Source organism: Opisthocomus hoazin, chromosome 6, assembly GCF_030867145.1.
Source record: "Opisthocomus hoazin isolate bOpiHoa1 chromosome 6, bOpiHoa1.hap1, whole genome shotgun sequence".
NCBI lineage: Eukaryota > Metazoa > Chordata > Aves > Opisthocomiformes > Opisthocomidae > Opisthocomus > Opisthocomus hoazin.
In genome coordinates this window covers 26,362,867-26,385,696 of record NC_134419.1, presented here as the reverse complement: position 1 = coordinate 26,385,696, position 22,830 = coordinate 26,362,867, and the positions used below count along the sequence as shown (strand labels likewise).

The following is a 22,830-nucleotide window of genomic DNA, read 5'->3' as shown; positions in this document are numbered from 1 at the left end:
AGTTCTGGTTTTAATTTATTGGAATAAAACAAGTTTAATAGTTTAAACTGTATTCTTCCACATGTATCTTTACACTAACGTGATGAGTCTTACTGACTTAAGTGCAAACTTTTTTCTGATATCTTTTATTCTAGAAAGCCTTGCGACCTGACATGGGTTATAATACACTTGCCAATTTCCGAATAGAGAAAAAGATTGGCCGTGGGCAGTTCAGTGAAGTTTACAGAGCAACCTGCCTGTTGGATGGGGTGCCAGTGGCACTGAAGAAGGTTCAGGTAAATTAGACTTTATGTATAAATATTTAAAAGGGTTAGATATGATTAAATTTGAAAGGCATATGTCATTTGGATGTGATCTTAATGAATTTCTAAATGCTTAGCATCTACATAGTAGGAAATTAAGAGCTTTGAAAATTTATGGCATGACTTTGTATAGTATTTCACAAACCAACTTTTTGAAATTGAAAGTGAAGCACAGAGTCATTGGGAAAAGGTAACACGTATAAATTAGCTGTATAAGAACAGTCCTAAACAAAGCCTGGAATCTACAAATAATATGAATATTCAGTGGTGTCTAATGCGAGAGTATGTTATGCAAATTCATGCATTTTTTGTTAAATAAATGTGTAAATAATTTTTCAGGTAATAACCATGCTTCAGCAGTGTGTAAATCAATTAAGATCTATATGTAATCAAACTTGTAATAGTTGAGAGGAATTACTGTTTCAAAAGACTGAGAATTACCTGAAACAAATATAAACCAAAACTGTGCTTGAATCTATAACTCACGGTTTCCTTCAGATTTTGGGATACAACTGAGTTCATATTATCATGTTCATGGATAATATATCTGGGGGGGGACCCTATATAGTAATTAAATGTGAGTGCACCGTGGAATTAAGTGAATTGCCTTGGTCAAAATACGTATTTCCAAGATTCACAACTTAACCAGTAGTGAAACAGCAGTTCTGTCACAGAAATGGAAGAGCAGCAAACTGATGAAGTTACTGTGACCAAGAAACATTGAGCCCTTGTAAATTTTAACATAAGAAATGGACTGATTATTTGTTTAGATATTTTGTCTTTGCAATTAGCACATTTTAAAGTATTTAGACCAAAAGTGACAGTTTAAATTAAAAAATCTTGCTTTTTTTATTGTCACACAGGCAGAAGGCAGCTTGAGCTAAGTCTTTCTCCAATACTATTTCCATTCTCTTTTTTTTGTTTGGAGCTGCTGAGAGATGTTTGTTACAAGACCATTACCCTCCAAAAATTCTCTACTGGATTTACTTTGAAAATTCCCCGATAATGTGTTTAGTTTTGAAACTTAAACTAAAATTGGCATTTCACTTCTGATCTCTTGAGATATGTTTAGTGTATTACTTGAAGGACTACTGCCATCAGTTCTGAAGGATTTTTTTGTTAGCTTTATATATTGCAAAATAACGTGTGTCAGATTTCATAAGATTCTCTTGTGCTGTTTCTGATTTTAATAATTTTGTTTTTGCTGTGCTAATGCACGCTCTGTAAATTTCTCTGTCGTGTCTTGACTTGCTGTTCCATTTCTGTGATTTCCTGTGCTCTGCAGCACCAGGAGGCAGGGCTAGTCCTGGCACTCATAAAAAAAGAGACTTGGTTCCCCCTTCTGGGAAAACTGCCAGATATATACTACTTCAAAAGCAGAAATATATTCTAAGAACTTTGATCAACAGTCGTAAGACATTAGGCTAATTCTTCCTTCATTTTCAGTGCATGAGAAACCAAAAAGGTCAAATGTGACTTGAAATGTGTGTCAGTTAAGGTGGATGTGGAATGTCTGGGCACGTGAAAAAAGTCATGAAGTCCAGCCTTTCACTGTTAACTATGAAATTTTTATAATGGTGTTTGCATTGAGAATACAGAGGCATTGTAGCATGTGTACTCTTCACAGTATTTCGGAAGTCAGTATGTATAGCTGCGTTCTCATATCAAATTTCCTAATTTGACAAAAGGTTTTTTTCCAATTAATGAAGAAGATATCATGCTGTCCATATGTAGGTTTCTGTAGCAAAAAAGCTTTCTTGTTCACTGATTTAATAAATTTCTAAGAATATACTTGGTGGTTGGTAGGAAACAGGGTTAAAGAGTTGTGGCTCTCGCAAATGGCTTTATCCTGATAGTGTTCCAATTGTCTTAAAATATCCAACATATGCTGTTGGTTTTCCATTGAATGTTATTGCCTATTGCACATCAGGAGGGGTTATGTTCTGTGATCCATAAAATTATGTTCCATATGAAGACTGGATGTATGTAGAAGACTAGTATATCACTATCTGAATGGAAAGTGAGATTTGGTTAAACTGTAAGGGGAAAAAAAATCCTAAGTGTACCCGGAGTTCAAAAGGCTTGTGGCAGCACTAAGCATTTGGCACAGCCATCTTGGCTTGCAGAAAGCTATTCCATTTGGACAGAAGACCATCTTAATTGTTACTGTGCTTCTGTGACCTTCCCTAAGATTCCCTAGAAATACTTTTGTTCAATATAGTCACAATACTTAATTTCACTAGAAAATTTGTTTGCATAGAAGTCTTTTGGTGATAAGTGATTGCTTTTCAGAGGAGCTCTTGTGGGTCTGCTCTATGCATGTCTTCTTGCAGTCATGTTTTCCTTCATTCAAATTAAAATACTGCCCTTTTTTCTGATGCCTTATTAATGGAAACTCAGTGTGGACAAAGCAGGAGGAATGCTTCTTTCTGTTGTGAAGGAGAGGCTCTCCTCTCTCTGTTTTAGACCTGTGCGTGGATACTGCTTTCCCTGTTTCCACGTTGAAACAGTGTCTCTAAATGCTGTACTTTATGTTAAATAACATAACTGAGATACGGACTTCTGTTTCCCATTTTCTGCCCTTTCTCATCTCACATCTGAACTATGTGCCTTCCTCTCTGATCTTGCAAGTTGTGTCCATTCAACCCCCTCCCCGTTTTGTTTTCCTGGCTGCGTTGACTGTATAGCTGTTCTTTTTATGTGTATTCGGTCAGTGGTTCCCTGTGTTTGTCTCTACTTTCAGGGTCTGATGTGACTTAGAATTCTTCAGTTACCCTCTCTTGAGGAGTTAATGGATCTCAGACCATCCTTTCTTCCAGAAGATTGCCAGTTTTGAGTTCTTACGAAGCTTTCCAACAAGAATGTTTATTTTCTGCTATTAAAATTTTATTTGGCTGAAAGATGTGCAATATTGATAAATGTTATATTAATGTGTACAAAATGTATGTTTGTGGAGCTGAATGTGAGCAGAAGCAAGTGGCAGTAAGATGTGTGGGAGGAAGGACAAGCAGATGGTGACAGAAACCACTCTTTCTGAATTTGTAGTTGCTGCTAGGTCCAGATGACACGAAGAAGTAGTATTCTTGATTTGCTTATGTAGGATATGTAGCAGAGTGAAAACTGTTTAATTTGGGGTTTCTTTCTAGTAATTTAACCAGCAGAATACACAAAATAGTTTGCTGAGTCTTTTCTTCTTATTGTACCTTTTTGTGCTTCATCCTCTCATGTGTGGTTTGTCTTCTTGTAATTAGGGAACTGGTATTTATAATAATTCGGTTCTCTCTTTCCATGGATCTGTGTTTCTGAGATGCTGTTGAAATCTTACATAAATCCAGAATTAAAAAATAAATCTTCATTACTTCACTTTCATTAATGTCTAAACTACACTTTGAGTCAAAGGAACATCAGGAAAGTTCAACCACTATGTGCATAGCAGTTGAAGTTTGAAGAGCTTCTGGGTGAGTTTCGTAACAGGTGTTGAGTCTGAGGTCCAAGCTGTGCTGAAGGATCATGCCTGAGGAAGCAGCGGTGCATGTCTACTACTGCCGGCCTAAGTAACCCTTGCAGCAGAACCATCAGCACCCAGAGGTGTGGCATTCTAAGCAACGAGCGCTTGAAGTGGTCACTTCCAAGAGGGAAGTGAGCAAGTGCTAGATACTGGAAAAAACACGCACAAAACATCCTAAAAGGGAAAAAAAGTTGTAAATATCAAAAGTCGGTGACTGCAAGGCTGCATGAGTTCACTTTTATGAGCTATTTAAGTAAACCTTAGCAACTCAAAATTTAGAATATGTGAAGCTGCATATTTCAACAAAATTCCAAATTCATTACCCTTCCGCCTTACGTTGTTCTGCCTTTCCTTTCCTTTCATTCAAAATTGGAGACGCCTGTGTTAGAGATTCAGACAATGGATTCTTTTATTTAGCACTTACATTCATTATTCATTGTGCATTGTAAGTGCATTGCTACTTCAGGCCTTAGTTAGAGATAATTAATCTTAGGTAAGCACTTGTAATTTCATACTTTATGAAGCACTGTTGTCTCAGCACAGCAGTGCTGTAGTGGCAAAATACTCTAATCCTCATTGTTGCTGTGCAGAATCATATTTCTTAATATTTGTGTGCATTCAAGTCTTTATTTTGCTTGCCTGTCTGTGGGTTTATGTTACAGCAGTCATGTTTGTGTTTTGCTTTGGGAACAGTTCTTTGTAGTTTTATTTTACGCAGAATTTCAATCATAAATAGGTTAAATTGTCATTTAAATGGTGAGGTTAGAAAGACCCTATCCTTTTCAGCACTGAAAAGGAAAACTTGGAAAAGTGATGGGCTTTAGAGCAAGATCAATGAAGTAGATTCCCAAGGTGGCACGTTACTTCAAATGATGAATTAAATTGGTAGCTGATAATGGATCAGATGCAGCATGCACTTAGAAGCTAAGGCCTGATGTTTTCTATCTGGTGGTTAAATGTTTCTAAACATTCTTGCTATGCACATAGCCTTCTAGGAGCTCCAGTTGCATGTGTGAGCATGTGTCATGGTTTAAACCGGCAGCTAGGGCTACACAGCCGCTCACTCACTCCTCCCTCCCCAGGAGGAGGACAGAAAAAAGTAAAACTTGTGGGTTGAGATAAAGGCAGTTTAATAAGACAACAAAGCAAATACTACTACCACTACTACTGAATATGCGAGAGAAGCTGTACACGATACAGTTTTTCTCACCGCCTGATGACCAGTTGCATAGTCGGTACCTGAGCAGTGATCGTGGAACCTGCGGGTTTCCCAGAGCTTATGAATTCCACAGATTTCGTGGAACTCATGAAGAAAGACTAAACTCATGGAGAAGTTCAAACTCCCAGAAAAAGAGAAGTTCCTGTCCCTCAACCAACCCCTGTTTATAAATTGAGCAAAAGACCTATGGTATGGAATATTTCCATTGGCCAGCTTGGTTGTCTATCTGTCTGTGCTCACTCCCAACTCCTGCACACCTGCTCTTTAGCTGAATATGGAAAACTGGAGAAAGTCCTTGATTTCATACCAACAACTAAAAACATCACTGTTTTCAACATTTTTCTTGAACTAAATCCAAAACACAGCAGCTATTAGGAGGAAAATTAACTCTATCCCAGCTGGAACCAGGATAGCATGTCTGTAAGAACTTTACTCAGGGAGCTGATACTGTGTGTTGCAGCCTGTTTGTTCAGTTCACACATCTGCGCAGGGCAAATGCAGGGTCCTGCCCCTGGGCAGGAGCAACCTCATGCATCAGTACAGGCTGGAGGCAGACCTGCTGGAGAGCAGCTCTGTGGAGAGGGACCTGGGTGTCCTGGTGGACGACAGGGTGACTATGAGCCAGCAGTGTGCCCTGGATGCCAAGAAAGCCAGTGGGATCCTGGGATGCATTAGGAGGAGTGTGGCCAGCAGGTCGAGGGAGGTTCTCCTTCCCCTTTACTCTGCCCTAGTGAGGCCCCATCTGGAGCACTGTGTCCAGTTCTGGGCTCCTCACTTCAAGAAAGATGAAGAGCTGCTGGAGAGAGTCCAGCGGAGGACTACAAGGATGATGAGGGGACTGGAGCATCTCTCCTATGAGGAGAGGCTGAGGGAGCTGGGCTTGTTCAGCCTGAAGAAGAGAAGGCTGCGAGGGGACCTAATAAATGCCTATAAATATCTGAAGGGTGTGTGTCAGGAGGATGGGGCCAAACTCTTTTCAGTGGTGCCCAGCGACAGGACAAGGGGCAATTGGCACAAACTGAAGCAGAGGAAGTTCTGTCTGAACATGAGGAAGAGCTTCTTCCTTCTTCCCTCTGAGGGTGACGAAGCACTGGAACAGGCTGCCCAGGGAGGTTGTGGAGTCTCCTTCTCTGGAGATATTCAAGACCCGCCTGGACAGGGTCATGTGCAGCCTGCTGTAGGTGACCCTGCTTCAGCAGGAGGGTTGGACTAGATGACCCACAGAGGTCCCTTCAAACCCCTACCATTATGTGATTCTGTGAACAGTTCCTGCTGTGTGTCTTACAACAGCTGAGAAACTATTCTAAAAATATTGGTATCTCTTCATGGGACTTACAACTGGTATTTCTAGAATGCTGAAAGAATAAAATTATAATACACGCCCTCATGAAGGTACTGGAGAAGGGATTGAATTCAAAGATACCAGAGCTCTCTTAGTTGCTTAGCATACAGAGGGGAATATTTTGGAATAGGTATCAATGTATGCTTGTCCTTCCTTTGTGTGCCGTTGATTGCAGTGGGAGATGAAGAACTGAGAGCTAAAAATGTACTTTTAACAAGAATGCTAAGTGAAACAGAGGAGTGAAAAATTGTTAAGGGCTTGTAAAATGTTCTCTTAAGCCTCTTCAGCTGTATTTGCCTAATTGTTTTCAGGAGTTTCACAGTAATTACTAACTTAGGTATAGTGCTTACTGCAATGAGATTTTTTTTTGATTACACTCTTCATGAAAACTGACACATCATAAAAACATTTAATATAGTTTTTGCTTATTATTAGATTTTCCACAGCAAACAATTCCTTTGTAGAAATGTTAATCTTATCATAGTCCTTGAAAATAGAAATTGGGAAAAAATAATTAAAATTTTAAATAAGAGTCTATTACGCTGTGCAATTTGTGCTGACTAGAGAAGCACACCTCCAACCTGAACTACCCTGTGATCCTGACCTCATAAGTGGAGTCAAGAATTAGAATTTATTGTTAGTCTAATTAATGCCCTAGCAGTCTAATCAAAATGCAGCAGTTTTTATTGTTAGCCAATTACAGTGATGCTAACACTTGTAGTCTAATTACTTCTAGTTCCCAATAATCAATGTACACAAGCTTGTTCACGCTGACCCTGTCCAGGCTCAGCCTTCCAGTGTCTTGAGCGCTGCTGGGAGGAGGGTGCTGGCAGTGGCTCTGCCTGCGATATGCTGGGTGCTTTCAGGCAGTCAGTTGCTAATGCTTTGCGTTGGTCCAAAAGTTTACTGATGTTAGTCCCTCTGGTTTTGTGAGACCATTATTGTGTCTGCTGTAATTTGCTTATGACCGTGCAGTTACACAAAGCTGAGCTGAATCTAAAAACGAGTTAGACACAGGTCATCTGACCATAATGACTTTGTTGCAGTTAAGTCTCTCAGCTGCAAAGCATGTGCTGCTACAGCTAAATCCAAGCTCAGAAAATAGGTTCAGGCCAAGAGAAGTCCAGCCAAAACATGGTAAGTCTTTAGTCATCGTGTTTCTGAGGCAGTCTGAGGCCTGTGACTTGCTAATAGCAACGGCAGTACTGTCTTTCTAGGGCTACAAATCGTGTGTGTTTGGGATAAATCTATGTGCAACATGTATGCTAGAGAGGGGGGAGCATAAGCTGACGTTTCAGGTTGGCTTGCTGAGTCGTAGTAGCCAAAGATGGAGTTAGTCTGCTTGCAAAGCTGTAAGTTGTTACAATTATCATGGAAGTACTGACATCTCAAGATGACCTTTAAAGGTCCCTTCCAACCCAAACTATTCCATGATCTCTTCATATTGGCCAGTCTGTAGTAAACCACAAGTGAAGGACAGCTTATTCTGCATGGTCATCTGGTCTGTGGCAGCTCCTGCAAAACAAGCCTTCTGATGGTGGCCAGGTGCCGTGTGTAATTTTGACATGCACTTGAAAGGATGTTCTTAAGCTCTTTAAATCATTCATTGTGGCTTCCATTTTTCAGTGTAAGCCATTCTTCAGTGTTGAGTCATCTTCTGCTGATGAATCATGGAGGTTTATCTCATGCTTATAGTAGCCTCCTTGTGAGCTGACATGGCTTGTGACACAAGGGGTCTCTGATCCAAACTACAGCAGTCTGGCAAAATGGAAGGATAATCTGTTCAGAAAGAAAATCTCTGCAAGCTGTTTGAATCTGATGTTACAGGGCAGAGGTTCTTCAGAGGCCATGGATTAGGCGATTTTGTTGTTGTTGTTTTGGGTTATGGGTTTTTTTCCCAGTCTTATTGTTGGGGGATGTTAACGTTTATGAAAATTACATTGTGGATTTCTGGGAAATGCTATTTATAGTCTTTTGAGGTTAGATCTGGACCAAAGTCTAACAGAGGACCTCAAGAATGATACACAGTAAATCTTCAGATTGTCTGTCTTTGTGTTTGTGAGGATTGAAGACGACTCCATTTTTATGTCTTGCTTTATTTTATTCAAGTAACGTTTGCAAGACCAGTTTAGCTGAAGCTGTGACGGATTTGCCACTCTGCTGTATGAAGTGTAGCAAAAGTATAGAAAGTCATGTTTAGAAAACTTCATCTGTCCTTTCCTGAGAGCAGCTGCTTGGCCTAGTCTACTCCAGGCTGTTTAATAACAAACTGGAAGTACTGGCAATACCAGACAGAATACACAAGCAAAATTTTATATTTCTTTCCTATGCCTTGATCCTAGATCTTTCACAGTCCTGAGTCTAGGGCTTTTATTTTTGTTGCTTTGTTATTTCTCTGAGAGGTACTGATTTATGTCCCCATCAGAGGCAGAGCTTATAAGAAAATTTGCTCGCAAAATTTCCTCATTTAGGTATGTAGGGAAGCACTCCTGGTCTAGGTAAGTTAATATGTCTCTTGGCATTTTGGAAGAGTTATTAACAGCTGCAAACTACCCAGGTTTTTCACACAATGATACTCTTTTGGTTTTGAATCTTGAAATTGTGCTTTGGTAATTTCTCCAAATGTTACAAGTAGATAATTTGTGTACAATATTCAGTATAATATTCCGTCCGCAGATATGATTAAGTTCTCCAGTGTGTTTGGAGTTCTCTGTCTATGTCTAGTATCTGTATCATTTATAAGGTACATTCTTACCTCGTTATGATCTAGAGCTTAGCAAAAGTGTGAAGCTTAAAGACATGCACCTATACCTGTGCTCTTTTTTCCCTGGTCCCTGGCACACACTTTCATTGATTGTTTTTGGGACGGGCGTATAAAATTTTCCATTTGCTGCTCTCTTAGGTTACAGGAGAAGACAATTATGATCTCATGCCTTCCCAGTACTTTCTCACTTAATGTGCTACCTGTCATACTTAGAACTTCTGTAAGTATTTCCTAGAAAAATCATTACAGGCCTTCATGATTGTACCAAATACTAGGACCTCAGTCTATTGTCAAAATAATTAAAGAGCAATGTTTTTTTTCATTCAGAGTTGAGATCTGTAACAGATGCAGGCTCTTGCATCTCCTTCACCAAGTTCTCAACCTTAATTCATAAACTACTTTTTCTGTCTTTTCCATCAGTTTTATTTACCTCTTAATAGTTGTATCTGTAATTTTATATATAGTGCTAATTCTTTTCTTCCACTACATCTGAGATTGCGTTATTTCTTAGTGTTAGCATTCCTTTCTTGTGACTTACCCTGCTGTGTTTCTGTTAAGTCCCCCGCGGTCTCCTTCTTGAGTAATTGCTTCTAGCTCGGTCTGTTTATTTCCCATCATCCTGGCATTAATATACAAGTAATTGTGAGATAGTTTATTCCCTTTCTTTCTTGGTAGGTAGTTTTGTTTTCTTCTTTCTTTCCCTCTCCCCCTTTTCTTCTTGCTGTCTACAAGCCTGGCATTTCAGTTCTTGACTTACAGTTGTCTTTTTGTCAATAAGTGAATCTTGTATCCACTCCGGGCTGTTTTATTCTTATGCCAGCTCTGAAGACAGAAGGTTAAATGTCTGAAGGGAAGTAGTGAGTAGTCAAAAGCACCTGTGTGCTCAGTGAGGACTGTGCTCCATGGATGAAGTCTCTGGATTTTTTTAACTTGATGAAAGGAGTGACAAATTTGTGGTGAATATTGGCATAGAAAAATAAGATGAGGTTTAGCAAATAATATTTGGACTGCCTGATTTGTTTGACCTTTGGGGAGAGTGAAACAAGGTGTGATTGACATGGACAGTTAGGCAGTCAGTTTGAGATGACCTCTTTGAAGATATTCATTATTCAGTGCTGTTAATCCTTTTTTTTTTTTTTGTTTCTGGGGTTGGTGGCAAGGTATGAAATGGAAGTTGTCAGTTGTTGAGCTTTTGATCATTTTGAGCTGATGGAACCAGGTACTAGTGCTCTTCACAGCACATTATACATCTTTTTCTGGAGACTATCTAGAAAGGATGTGCACTGAGAAGTTGTAACTGGAAAAGGTAGTCTCATAAATGTTGTGGAAATTACTGAAACTCATAGTGCATCTCTATTATTCCTTTGGCTAGCTCAAAATGTAGTAGGCAGATGACAGAAGTTGATGAATGTGTGGGGTTTTTCTGGGGGGGACAGGGTGTGTGATTCAGAAAATAATGGCAAATGAGAGGGGAAGGGTTCCTTGAAGTAACATTTTGATCCTTTCTAAAGGGAATAGTCGGTGACAGTGTATGGAGTATGGAGATGCACATCTGAGACAGTGAACTGAGAAAGGAACCCAAAGGTGGTAAAAAAACCAAACAAACAACAAGAATAAAAAGAAGGGAGTGGAAATAGAAAGACGTTTGATCAAATATAGATGTGTAGAACGTGGACAAGGACTGTAAAGGCAGGAAAAAATACTCCAAACAAAAAATGAAAGTAGTGGAGAGCAACATGGTTAACTGGAGGGGGCAAAACTGGGATACATTGCAAAGTAATTTGGAGCAGATGGGAGGTGAGAAAAAAAATGAAGAGCAGAGATGTCTAACTGTAAAAGGCTGTAAAAGTCAGGGTGACAGATGAGGGCTTAGAAAAAAAAGTGCTCTCGTAAACAAATTATAGAACCCAAATCACTTCTTTGCTTGTGGAAGGGAAGGAAATGGGAGAGAAAGAATTGGAGGTGACAATGAAGTTTTGATCCTGAGAGAGGGAGTAAAAGTGTATGCATTATTTAGAATAGAAAAGGAAGACTGTAGCAAGAGACTAGGGAAAAAGGGTATGCTCAGTACTAGAAAGAATCAGTTTGTGATAATGGTGTGTCAGGAACGGGAGAGGAAGCTGACATTTGGATTAGAATCAGCTTGAAGGAAAAGTGCTGAATTATTGCTGTGTGTTTCAACAGATATGCGGAGGTGGCAATTAAGTCATTGGAAAACTTGTACTTACAGTGGACTTGTTTCCTGTGAGGGGGCTAAAAATTGATATATCAGTGAATCAGTACATTGGAGCATTAGGAGTATTTCTTATTGCAGTATTACATCTTACCATGAAATGCATAACTCGAGTTACTTTACAGATGCTGTGAAATAATGATAATGATCACTCAATTTGCTATATTTTTATCACTTAAAAATGTCTTGTCTCTTGTGCATAGATATTTGATTTAATGGATGCCAAAGCCCGTGCTGACTGCATCAAAGAAATAGATCTTCTTAAGGTAACAGATGTGTTTAAGAAATGTGCAGCCATCATCAAAGTATATCAAGTTTTTCATAGATATGCTTGAGGTGTCCACTGTTGTCTCTGTAGAGTTTTTATAAGACTCACTTAAGAAATTTTCTAATCTTTATTGCTTTAAAAATCAACATTGAGAAGTAAATCCTGTAGAAAAATGGGTAACTTTTCAAGTACAAGCTTCTGCTAAAACCACACTATATATACAGTAAATAACTGTGTCCTGTGTACAGTAAAACACTGATTTTAAAAATTGACTGTGCTGTTTCAGAGAAGTATAGCATGCTATTGCATAGATACATTGAAGCAGAACTTCTCTAAAATTGCAACCTCACTCATGGTGTTGATCCTAAAATGCCGTCGTGTTCTTGCAAAATGTTTGTGTGCAAATGCTTCTCAGAAGCATATACTTTTTGTATCATACTGAAATAGACTTTAGGGGTTGTTTAGGCAAACAAAATAAGAATGTTCTATTTGTCAGTCTTAAAAGATATGATGTGCTCTGCACTAAATTGTGCTTTATTGTTCTGCTTTCTTAGCAACTGAATCATCCAAATGTAATTAAATATTATGCCTCATTCATTGAAGATAATGAACTGAACATAGTGTTGGAATTAGCTGATGCTGGAGATCTCTCTAGAATGATAAAGGTAGGAATTAACTTTTTTAAAAAATTAAAAGCTTATAACATGCATCTTTGGCTTTATGTTCTGCGTGCTCATTGCTGGGTGAAATGCAGGGAAACTGTCGGGAACTGTGGAGAGAAGTGGAGTGTTTAGACTGACTTTTTTTTTTTTTTTTAATGTATGCTGAATAAGATGCTTATGGAAGTATTTCTAACACTGTTGCCCAGAATATAAGTGCAGATGGGGACATAACTAGATTGAAGTTATATTAGTGCTGGGGAGGAGGAAAAAAGCTATAAAGAAAAGTACTGTCACCACCATTTAGAACAATACACTTCAACAGCTTTCCTGATTTTTGGCACAATTGTTTTGTGTTCCAATATTTTATTCTCTGTAACAGTAATGAAAGCGGAGAAGGGTTGGCGTCAGAAGGCAGAAGTTTCTTCTAGATCTTGAACTTCAACTGCTAACCACTTTAGCAAACAAAGATTAAAGTGGAAATAACTGCATGATTTTATAGGTCTAGTTAAAAGCTTATTTATCTTGAGAGTAACACGTGTTCTGAAAATATATTTCATATTTGGTTGAAATGATGTGCAGTGAACTTCCTGATATATGGTTATGCATTGTGGGTTAATTGCTTTCTTTTGTAGTTTTTAAATGCTGGTTCTTTAGCTAATCAGAAAAATTTATCCAAGATCTGTTGTATAAACTATGTGTTCTGAAACTTGTATTAACTTCTATCTAGCTTTTTTATCTTTGTCATCTGATAACTGCTTCTCTTCTTCTCCGACCATTTTTCCACTGGGTCTTGGTTTTATTATGTCCCTTTGGTGTACTTTCTTGTGTGCACACCAATATTATTGTTGTCAACACAGCCTAACTCTGAGAACAAATAATGCCAGTCAATTAGCATTCGCTCAGCAACAGCCAGGCACAGAACAGAGTTCTGCTGTTTTGCTTAGGACCTACATGAATAGAGAATGTTAATTTCTTCATTAATGACTTTCCTACTGATTTTTTTTTTTCAAGCTTTTGAAGAATATTCTCTTCTAGATTGATAATAGTAAGGTAGGACAGTCAAAATTTGGTTCTAAACAGGTTGACAGCATTCTGTTAATATTTATATCCAAATCTGATATTTTTCTTCATCTCATGAATTATTAATTCTGTGGGTTTACATTTCATGAAACATAAAGGAAGGTTTGTCTTTTCTTTTGAATGTTCAGTTTTGACACAACAGTTATTAATATGAGTACTCTGTGACAGATTGCCTTATGGCATGTCTGGTCTTATGACCCATTGAAGCTTTTTCTTTTTCCTCTGCTTTTTTTTCCCCTTTTTTCCATTTTAAATCCAATGTGTGAATAATGGCTGCTTCAGTGCAGTTGGCCTCATTACACCTTGTCCAAGTCGGTGGTTATTTCTTACAGGCTCGATCTTGGAGGCACTTTGTGATTGTCCTCTTAGCACAGGGATCATGTTTAATGTAGCAAACTTAGATTGCTGTTTGATGTTAATGACAGCCTATCAGGCTATTATTAAATATGTATGAGGTGTCACAGTGCACTCCCTGTTCATGCTGCTGGTGGAGGAGATGATTTGGTATACTACTTGGATGGTATGAGTTTAAATGTGGGGCGCATCAGTTGTATAGCCTCTTCTTACAGAAGTATTTTAAAAATTGCCTGAAAAATGAATGACATGTATAAGTATGGAAACTTCTTAGCAGAATGGCTGCCTGTCACACTACTGAGGTAGATAACTATAATGTGTTACTTAAACACACCATGCTTTGATTTCCAGTGCTCTTGCTAGAATGCTGTTCTAAGTTTGTTGGAAGATGTTGAGGCACCCCCAGAAGAGAGTTTGGGTGCCAGGCTTGTGTGATTTGTAGGAAGGATCAGATGTTTTTACAATTGTAAGTGACCACAGCTTGGCTGACACTGAAACCAATGTTAATGTGAGGGAAAGCTACTTAACTAGTTTACTTGGGTGTTTGTTATGACGTTATTGGCACATCAGAGAATACTTGCAAAGCTGCTGTGCCTCACAGTGCACCTTAATGAATTCTTTAGTTCTTCCCTTAATGAACCACATCCTTGCTGCCCAGCTTTTATACCTTGTTACCTGTGAATAATACTCTCTTTGTCCTCACTGAGTAGACAACTGAGAAAAGTCACAGTGCATTCATATGGATTCTATGAGGATTTGTAGAATCTGCTGCATGTTGGAAAAAAGAAAAAGCAGCTATGCATTGGCATTTACAAGTCGCATAATGAATTGGAGGTACCTCATGTGTTTTCTGTGTCGCTCTGGGTGTTTAGGTGTGTACATACACAGATTTAATCCACTTCACCTTATTTTTTTTTGTTAATTCTGTCAGTGACGTGTTTTGGTACAGCCTCCATTCTCAAAAGTAGAAGGATCCAAAACTGAGGATTTCTTATCTTACAATGGCCTGGTAGAATTCTTGGATGTGACATGTCAGTCATACCAAGAGACAAATAGTGAAGGGGAAGTACTTGCATTTGACTTACAGTTGGTTTTGCACTACAGTATGTACCTCAGTACTGTGTAACCACTGTGTAGGGAGGGTGAAGGAAGGAAAAATTAATGATTTTCTGGATCACTGAATTAGACTGCTGGATACTATTACAGCAAAGATTATACAAGTAAATAATTTGTAACTACTGTGCTGTTTATCAGTTGCTCATGGTCTGTTGTTTGTCGGCGTCTGTGGTCTCTGCTGTGGAATGTGATGATAGTTCGTGGCTACCAAAGTTAAGGGTAGTCCGTGAAAGCTCCTGTTGTTACTGTGTAATACCACCTCATTTTGCAATACAAAAAAATGTTGTGAAGCAGGTTTAGGGCTTGGTCCCTTTTCCTATTAGTCATGGTACTTCTCCACCACAGATGGTGACAAGGCGAAAATTTTTCTGTGCACTTTTTGGCTTGGTATTTTTTTTAAAGTTACAGTTGATACATTGGATAAAGAAAATGCCCCAGAGAAAGAAGAATCTTCTAATTGCAGTAATCAAGAAAATACATTATAATGATTCAGTAAAAGAAACTGGTTAGTAAAGTCTATGCAGAAGATGTCAAAATGAGAATTTGTGCTATCTTGCAGAATAATTAGCATCTTATTTAAGATTAAAAATGAAGGTATTAGAAAGGCTTGTAAGAAGGGATGTTATCAAGACACTAAAATGTTGTGGATTTTTTTTAAATCAGCATGAATCTTTTAGGTCTATTTCATTGCTGCAGATATTTTTAGTTTTTCTGGTAAATAATATTAGCACACCAAAAAACCCCTCAAACTTTAAACTGAATATGTCATGGTGATCCAAAGGAAGTTAATCATGTTTTGGGAACAAACATGAAAGCTTTCATCTAAGAAGTTGAAAATAGGTTCCTAGTTTTCTCAAGATAGATGGAAAACCATTTGAATTCTACAAAATGTCACCTGGGTACTTCACCCACTCTTCAGAGAACACTTTTTGTGTGTTTTTTTTCTCAACTTCAAGTTAAAAAACCCTGAACATACTATAATTAGCTAGGTAGCAAAAGACAAATATTTTAAAACTACTCATCAGTGTGAAGTTCGTATTGATATCTCAGGTTTCTGTGGTTGGGAACAGTGAATTCTTTGTCTGTAAACATACTTGTTTTTTACAGGACAGTCAGAATACAGTGACGGTCATTTCTTTCCAAGCAACTGATGCAGATCTAAATTGCACATTGCAGTAGCTGGGGCTCTGTTCAAACTTGTTTGAAATCTCTTTGATTATCATTCTGATGTTTCACCAGTGGCAGATTTTTTTGGGCTTCGCTGTGTGAAATTGCATCAGGCAATTTCTCCTCTCCACATGGTCTGGGATGCAGACCCTCCCTCCTTTCTCCATGCCAAAATACATTAGTGATGAGTTTTTTTGGAACTTATTTGCAGTCTGGACTTGACTAACTTGCCTGTGCTGCGTTAGGGGACAGCTTGCCTTTTTTGAAGGGCTGAAAGAGTGGAAGCCATTTTAGCTTCAGTCCTTGGCAGCTTTGCCAGCCCCGAGTGCTGCTCTTGCCTGTGAGAAGCAACCACGGCTCCGTTGCAGAATCCGTGTGACTGTGGCCGGAGTGTGTTCCAGCGTGAGATGGCAGCCTTCGGGGTTTGTGGAGGTGTTGTAATGGCAGTGGATTTGGAAGGACCGTAGGGGCACGGGGCAGTTATATTACAGTCTGCCTTCCCTTAGGTGTTCCGTGGCATCTGTGAGGCTGGCAGTGCGGAGTGCAGGGTTGGGCACGTCATGCTGAGCAGGAGTGGTGAGCAGGTGCAGCTCAGACTTCTGCGTGAGCTGCTTACGTGGACTGAGCAGTGGATCTGGCCCTGCAGCATGGCAGAGAGTTGAGGGGGCACGTACTGCTACAGAAGCCAATAATTTTTTCTGTCTTCACGCTAGCTGCCCTGGATTGCTGGATGGTTAGTAGCCCATGATAAACCCTTCTTGCTGCGGTGAAGCTGGTTGTGTTGCTGAGAATGGAAAATTGTCACTTGTTTTTTCAGACTGTTTTCTGGTGGATTGCTGTCCTGGGAAAGTGCCAGAAACAGAGATGTTTTTTCAGACAGTGAGGTTATCAGATGAATGTTGATAGCACACGTTAGCCGTAGTTTGTTTAATTGCAACAGTGATATTTTTCTTTTGCTGTGATAACTGTGAGATTTTTGGGAGTATGAAGTCAGGGAAGCACCTGTGTAAGGAAGAGGTGCAGTGTCAGAATTTAGCAGCTCAGGTGTTTACCCTTTCCCAGGACATGACCCAGTGTTTTGGTAAACGCTCAGCTATTAACTGACTACATTGTTTCGCTATCTATCATACACAACATCGTTCTACAACTTGAGCAGTTGTAGGAGATAGTTGGCGTTCCTGTTTGGAAGGCTGGTGGGACAATGGTGGTATCTCCAATGGAGTTTGACTGGCAGTGTAGCGGAAACTGCATTCTGTTGCGCACATACGTGTGTAGCACGACAGTAACTCTGTTTGCTGTTAGGTTTGCCAAAGATTGAACTGTGTGAGAATGGGTTTTCACTTTATCAAAATATAACAATTTCGTACTAAAACGTTGCGTGCCAGCTGCCTGCTTGAGGGTGTATGTTTCCCACAATGTTGTATGATTGCATAGATGGCTGAGGAAAAATATATTGTTTTGCTGAGATGTTTGTTTGCTATTTAATCTCTCTATTTTAAAATCTAGCTACCATTGTATCCGAAATACTGTAAGCCCCTTGTACTTTGAAACGGAGACTTAAAACTTGGAAGGGGATTTTTCTTACACTAATGGCTGTGAAAATTCACCTAAACTTAAATTCTTCTAACACAAGAGTTCATATGTGCTTAATGGAAATTGCAGGAGCGTAGCGGCCGAAGTGGAGAGTTTCTGTATGTGTAGAATCTACGTGAACCTTTTGCATCTTTTAGTGCTGACAGCATTGCTCACTACCTGGGTGACTATGAATTCTTCAACTTGTAGTAGGGGTGGCTGGAATGGCTTTGCCAGAAATAGCTTTTTCCAGATGCTTTGGATAGTCTGAAGCTTTTGTCTCTCAGAGGGTATTTGTTCTTTCTAACAGCACAGGGAAGAGAGTAATCCGAGATGAATACGGAGAAGACAAAAGACTAGGCAGACATGAGTAGGCTGGGACAAGAGGCTGTGATCCTTAAGGAGGGGGAGAGGATACGACTGGGAATAGGGTATAGAGAGTGAGGAGTATAAGAGTGCGTGTATAAGAGTGATGGATTGGGAAACTGTGAAATGGGAGTTGTGATACTGGACATGAGCGCAGTGAAATTAGAGAAGATCTAGTATGTTGCCAGAGAACAGGACAGACTGGGCAAGGGTCTTGGAGACAAAGAGACTGGATGTCAGCAGGGAGAGAGCCTGGGCGGGGTAACTCGGACTGACGGAACAGGATGCGATTGTGTAAATGGAGAAAACAGGATGAAGGGACAGGACTGGGATGGGGGCAGAGAAAAGGCAGGTTACGTAGGAGTTGCAGATCAAATCCCTGGAAACATTCAAGACCAGGTTGGACAGGGCTCTGAACAACCTGATCTAGTTAGCGGTGTCCCTGCTCGCTGCGGGGGGGGGTTGGACTAGATGACCCCTAGGGGTCCCTTCCGACCCAAAACTTTCTATGATTCTATGAAATACAGGGGGACACAAAGAAGAATGTGTCCTGTTGCGTACTGCCATGTGGAGTGTGGAATGGGACTCCTGGTTCTGCTGCTGTCAGCAAATGTAAATGACGTCCACTGGCAGTACCCCTCCATTACCTGCTGAAGGATGACACTGTTGTGCAAGTTGCTTGGCCAGCTGCAATACTAACTGTGGCTGTAAAAGTGCTGACTCTGGTAAGCTGTGCGTAGCAGTATAACAGAGAGCCTGCGTTTCTGCAGTTATTTTTATGCTTTTTTGATTCTAGGGAATTGCTTATAACCTAAAGAAGCAACACTGAATCTGCAAAATCAAACATTCAAGGGCTAGAAAATTCTACAACTGAGTACCTTACACTCCAGCAGATTACAGGTTTATTTCTTCTTTGCTGTATTTGGCGCTAAGGGTGCGACTACTCTGGGTAGAAATCATGATGGTGCAGTACACGCACCATCATTTGTTGCGTCTCTGCTGCCTTCTTTGCTGTAGTGGTCGTTTGCAAGAAAGGGGATTCAAGAAAGGCAAAGGTTTTATAAGTTAACGCAATTGAATGCCCTTCTAAAGCCCATCCTTTCTTACTGTCTCTTGTACTGTTCCTAAGGAATACTATATAAACCATTCAACCACTGTTTTTTGGTGGGAATTGTATTTGCTTATTCTGTATTTCTGATAATCAAAGTAAAACTCTGGGGTTTGATTTGTAGGAATATTGAGCGTTCACAGCCTCATCTGTTCTGAGTGGAAACTATGTTTTGAAGATGAACTGTTTCCTAAAGCTAAGTACCTTGAAAAGGAGTTGCTTAAATTGGTGCCAGAATTAATTAACACTCGAACTTAATTCTTTGCCCCTTTCTAATCTGTAAAATGGGGATATTACTACCTCATCAATTCTAAGGCCATTTGTGAATATAAACTTCACAAAGTTTATTTTATTAATTTGATATTCCAGTGATGCATACCAGGAAGCTCTACACCTCCCTGAAACTTACGTTTAATAATAGGTTTTGAATAGTGCACAATAAATAAAGCCTGGAGACATTTTCAAACTGCTCATTAGCTGAGTGGCATGAACGAATGAGAAAAGGGTCTTTTGGCATAAAGAAAGAAAACAGAACTGAAAACTACGCAGACACACTCTCAAGGGGGAGAAATTATGGTGGCTTGAATTCTGAGGTTTTTCTTACACGTGTATCTGTGTCAAAATACTTGACATTGTGATTCTGGAAATAAGTATTTTTAAAGTAGTCTTTTGTGCATGTTTGCGTATTTCCTTTTCATAATACTGATTTGTCATGATCTGTAACTGCAAATTTTAAAATGTGGAATCTGGTTCTTTTGGTTTTCAGCAGTATCTGTGTGTCTCGCGGGCTTTTTTCTTTTTTTTTTTTCCATGGCTACTATATTTAATTTAAAGAACAAAAAACCCCACTCTCTCCCCCTCTCCCCCCCCATGCCAAACCTCCTGACTCAGTCTTTTTGTTTAGCATATGGTTATGTTTTATAATATAGAGCTGTTTGGCACGTTGCTGAAGCTACATCATTGATAAACATTAAAGGCTTCAAAATATTCTTTCTCAATGTTTTTTTCACATTCTGTATCACCTTTACTCTTAGCTTTTTTGAGTACTCATTTTTGAAGACTTTGAAAAGATAGAGTGTAGCTTAAAGAAGCATGGAATGTATTAGGATGCCGTAACACAGTATGTGCTAATTACAGCTCAAAGCTAAATTGTTTTTATGTGCCTTTTTCCTAAAGGAGAAACCTGGGGCTTTGAACTGGTCAGGCTAATTTTTGACAGTAACCTTTTTTAAAGGTACTAAAAATCTTTTTCTTAAACTTTAGCCCCTGTAATTAAAACAATAGTGCATCCTTATTCAACTTTGTATGTATATGCTAGCTATGTAGCAGGTAAAAAAAGGAGGGCTGCTTGTTCTCAGGGGAAGCAGCCACTCTGCAGATGGAGCCCTGAAGTCCTAAATGAAAAAGCAAAGGATAGAGCCCTGCCAGGGTAGGAGCGCTAGCTCTGGTAAGCTCATGCTCCCCATCTGTGTGTGTAACTGGGGTGCCTGGCAGGTGCTTGGCTGGCACCTTCGCTCTAAGCCGCAGGTAACCAGAACGAGAGCAGCAGCAGCAGTTTACCACGTGCGAGGTACGTACGTGTGCTGGCAGAAGGAAAGCTGACTGGTCCTGCGGTTTATAACCAGTGGGGTAATTGGGCTGGGTAATTGCCAGGCAGCCTTGTTGGTTTTTCTGTGAGTCAGCCATTGTCTGTTCTGCCACTGGAACAAGAAGGATAAGTGGGCAGATTTTCTGCTAAAATAATTAGACCAGCAGCATTATGTCTTGTGGACAGTCCCCTTCACAGACATCACACCTGAAGCGGTGGTGGGAGCCGGCTGGCTGTACTCGCAGCGAGAGTAGCGGTGTCAGTCAGCTATGAGAAGTTAGCTTAATGTTAAACTTCACTGAAGTATTACACAGGCTGTTCAAATAGCTCTAACTGGGGCAGAAATGCTTGGGGTATTTCTTCTCCACCTTTGCCCACTGATGCTAGAGTAGTCTGGCTCCATGAACCTTTAAAGAGCAGGGAGAGTGGAAAGATTTTATTAAATAATTGTTCTGGATGCTTTTTTTGTTTGAAGTGCCCTGAAATAATACTTAGAGATTATTTTTTGTTTTTCATGCAGTTGTTCTTGAGAAATTTGCAGTGTCAGTGTTTGTACTATATGAATAACTTACTGAGAATGAAGAGAGAAGATTGCGAATTTGTCTGCCTTATTTGTAGTAAAAAGGAAAAAAAAGTTAAGATGGTAGCCTCTGTATTTACTGTGTCATGCTATTGCTTTTTATTAGGAAGTACAGTTAATGATTCAAGCACAAGTTTCACCTCTTCACGCTGTACGACTTTTCCCGAGGGCATTTGTTGGAGAGAGATGCATGTAAACAAATACTGTTGAATTTAAACATGTGGCTGTGTGTTTTAAGAAGCCCTGCTCAATGACAACAGCAGAGACAATGAAAATGATGTAGTATTGGAAATTTTGTTTTAGTGGCTCTGCAAGTAGATCTGATTTCAGTAGGTGATTTTTATTTCTGAACACCATATGTTCCTGCTTTTTTGCGTGTTCGAAAATGTTAGATGGAACAGAGTGACTGTAGGTTGACTCCTCAATACGGAAAAATGAAATGAATCCCTGCAAAGGGAGTTGGATAAAAATATGTATATATGTACAGTGACTTTGTTCAGAGCTTTCAAAGGGATCTGAGTTTAATCAGGAGTCTTATTAACAGACTGATTAATAGATTATTAGCATGAAACAATATGTACTAAAAGCTAGAAATATGACAATTTTGTGTTTTTTCTTACAAGGCGCTCTATTCCTTGTAAGTAGATGTCTTTATTTTGGTTGTGTCTGAAGGAAGATTGTGTTTGAGAAGCTGTTTCTGGCTCAGTTCTGTGGTGTCCATGTAGTGTGGTTTGTATCTTTTTTCTTTTTTTTTTTTTTTTTTTAGAGGATAGTTTCATTCTACTAATTTGGCCTTCTGATGCTAGTAGGTACTTCTACTAGTATACTTATTTTGTCTGTTAGTTTTTGTACTGTATATTAAGTCTTTTGTTGCTGTTGACTAAGTACTTATATCAAGATCACTAACAGAGGAAGATTGATTTTTTTTTTTTTCTTTTTTTTTCTTTTTTTTTTTTTTAAATGTGTGGGCTTTTTTGTGGATTCAGGAAGGGGAAGAAATGTGTGGCATCTTCAGTAACTGGAGATTTAAATAACTGTGAGGAAGCTGGAAAAAGAACCAGGCAAATTTTTATTTTTATTTTTTTAATTTATTATTACTGTTAGTCCCTTTACTAGCAAAGTACATGTTACCTTCTGTATGTTCCGTTTGTAGATGCCAAATAGTTCGGGTTTTTTTTGTATTTTGTTCTACTTTTACAACTACGAGACAGCTGCTATTCTTGAAATGTAGGCAAATTTGATCACCTTATGATCAAATTTGATGATTGAATAAAGCTGTGGTGGAAGGTTCTATTTTTGTTCTGCATAGAAAGCAAGAAAAAATGGCCAAAAACTTAACCACAGTCTAAAGATGGGCAGCTGAATTCATGAATGAACAGAACGAGACAAAACTCCTGGGACACTGCTTTCCTACTAGAATTATATAGCTGCTTAAATAGAAAGTAAAACATACAGAAACTTCATTTCTATAGACATGAGTCTCTGCTCTTGACTCTGAAATGTAGAGATGTTGAGATCCATCTTCACTGGTCTATCTTCTTGACGCTGCACGCCCTTGCCAGTTCTGGTTTGTTTCTGCTGTGTTCACAGAGTGAGAACTC

General features: G+C 39.2%; 1 protein-coding gene across 3 annotated transcripts in view; it reads left to right on the top strand.

Moving 5' to 3' along the window:
* Window positions 1–22,830, top strand: part of NEK7 (NIMA related kinase 7) — an 83,607-nt gene that overhangs the window by 28,018 nt on the left and 32,759 nt on the right. For all 3 annotated transcript variants that reach the window (XM_075422312.1, XM_075422314.1, XM_075422313.1), the window contains exons 3-5: window positions 135–275; window positions 11,572–11,634; window positions 12,191–12,301. In XM_075422312.1, coding sequence (XP_075278427.1) covers window positions 135–275; window positions 11,572–11,634; window positions 12,191–12,301 — 315 coding nt within the window. The remainder of the gene's footprint in view (window positions 1–134; window positions 276–11,571; window positions 11,635–12,190; window positions 12,302–22,830) is intronic.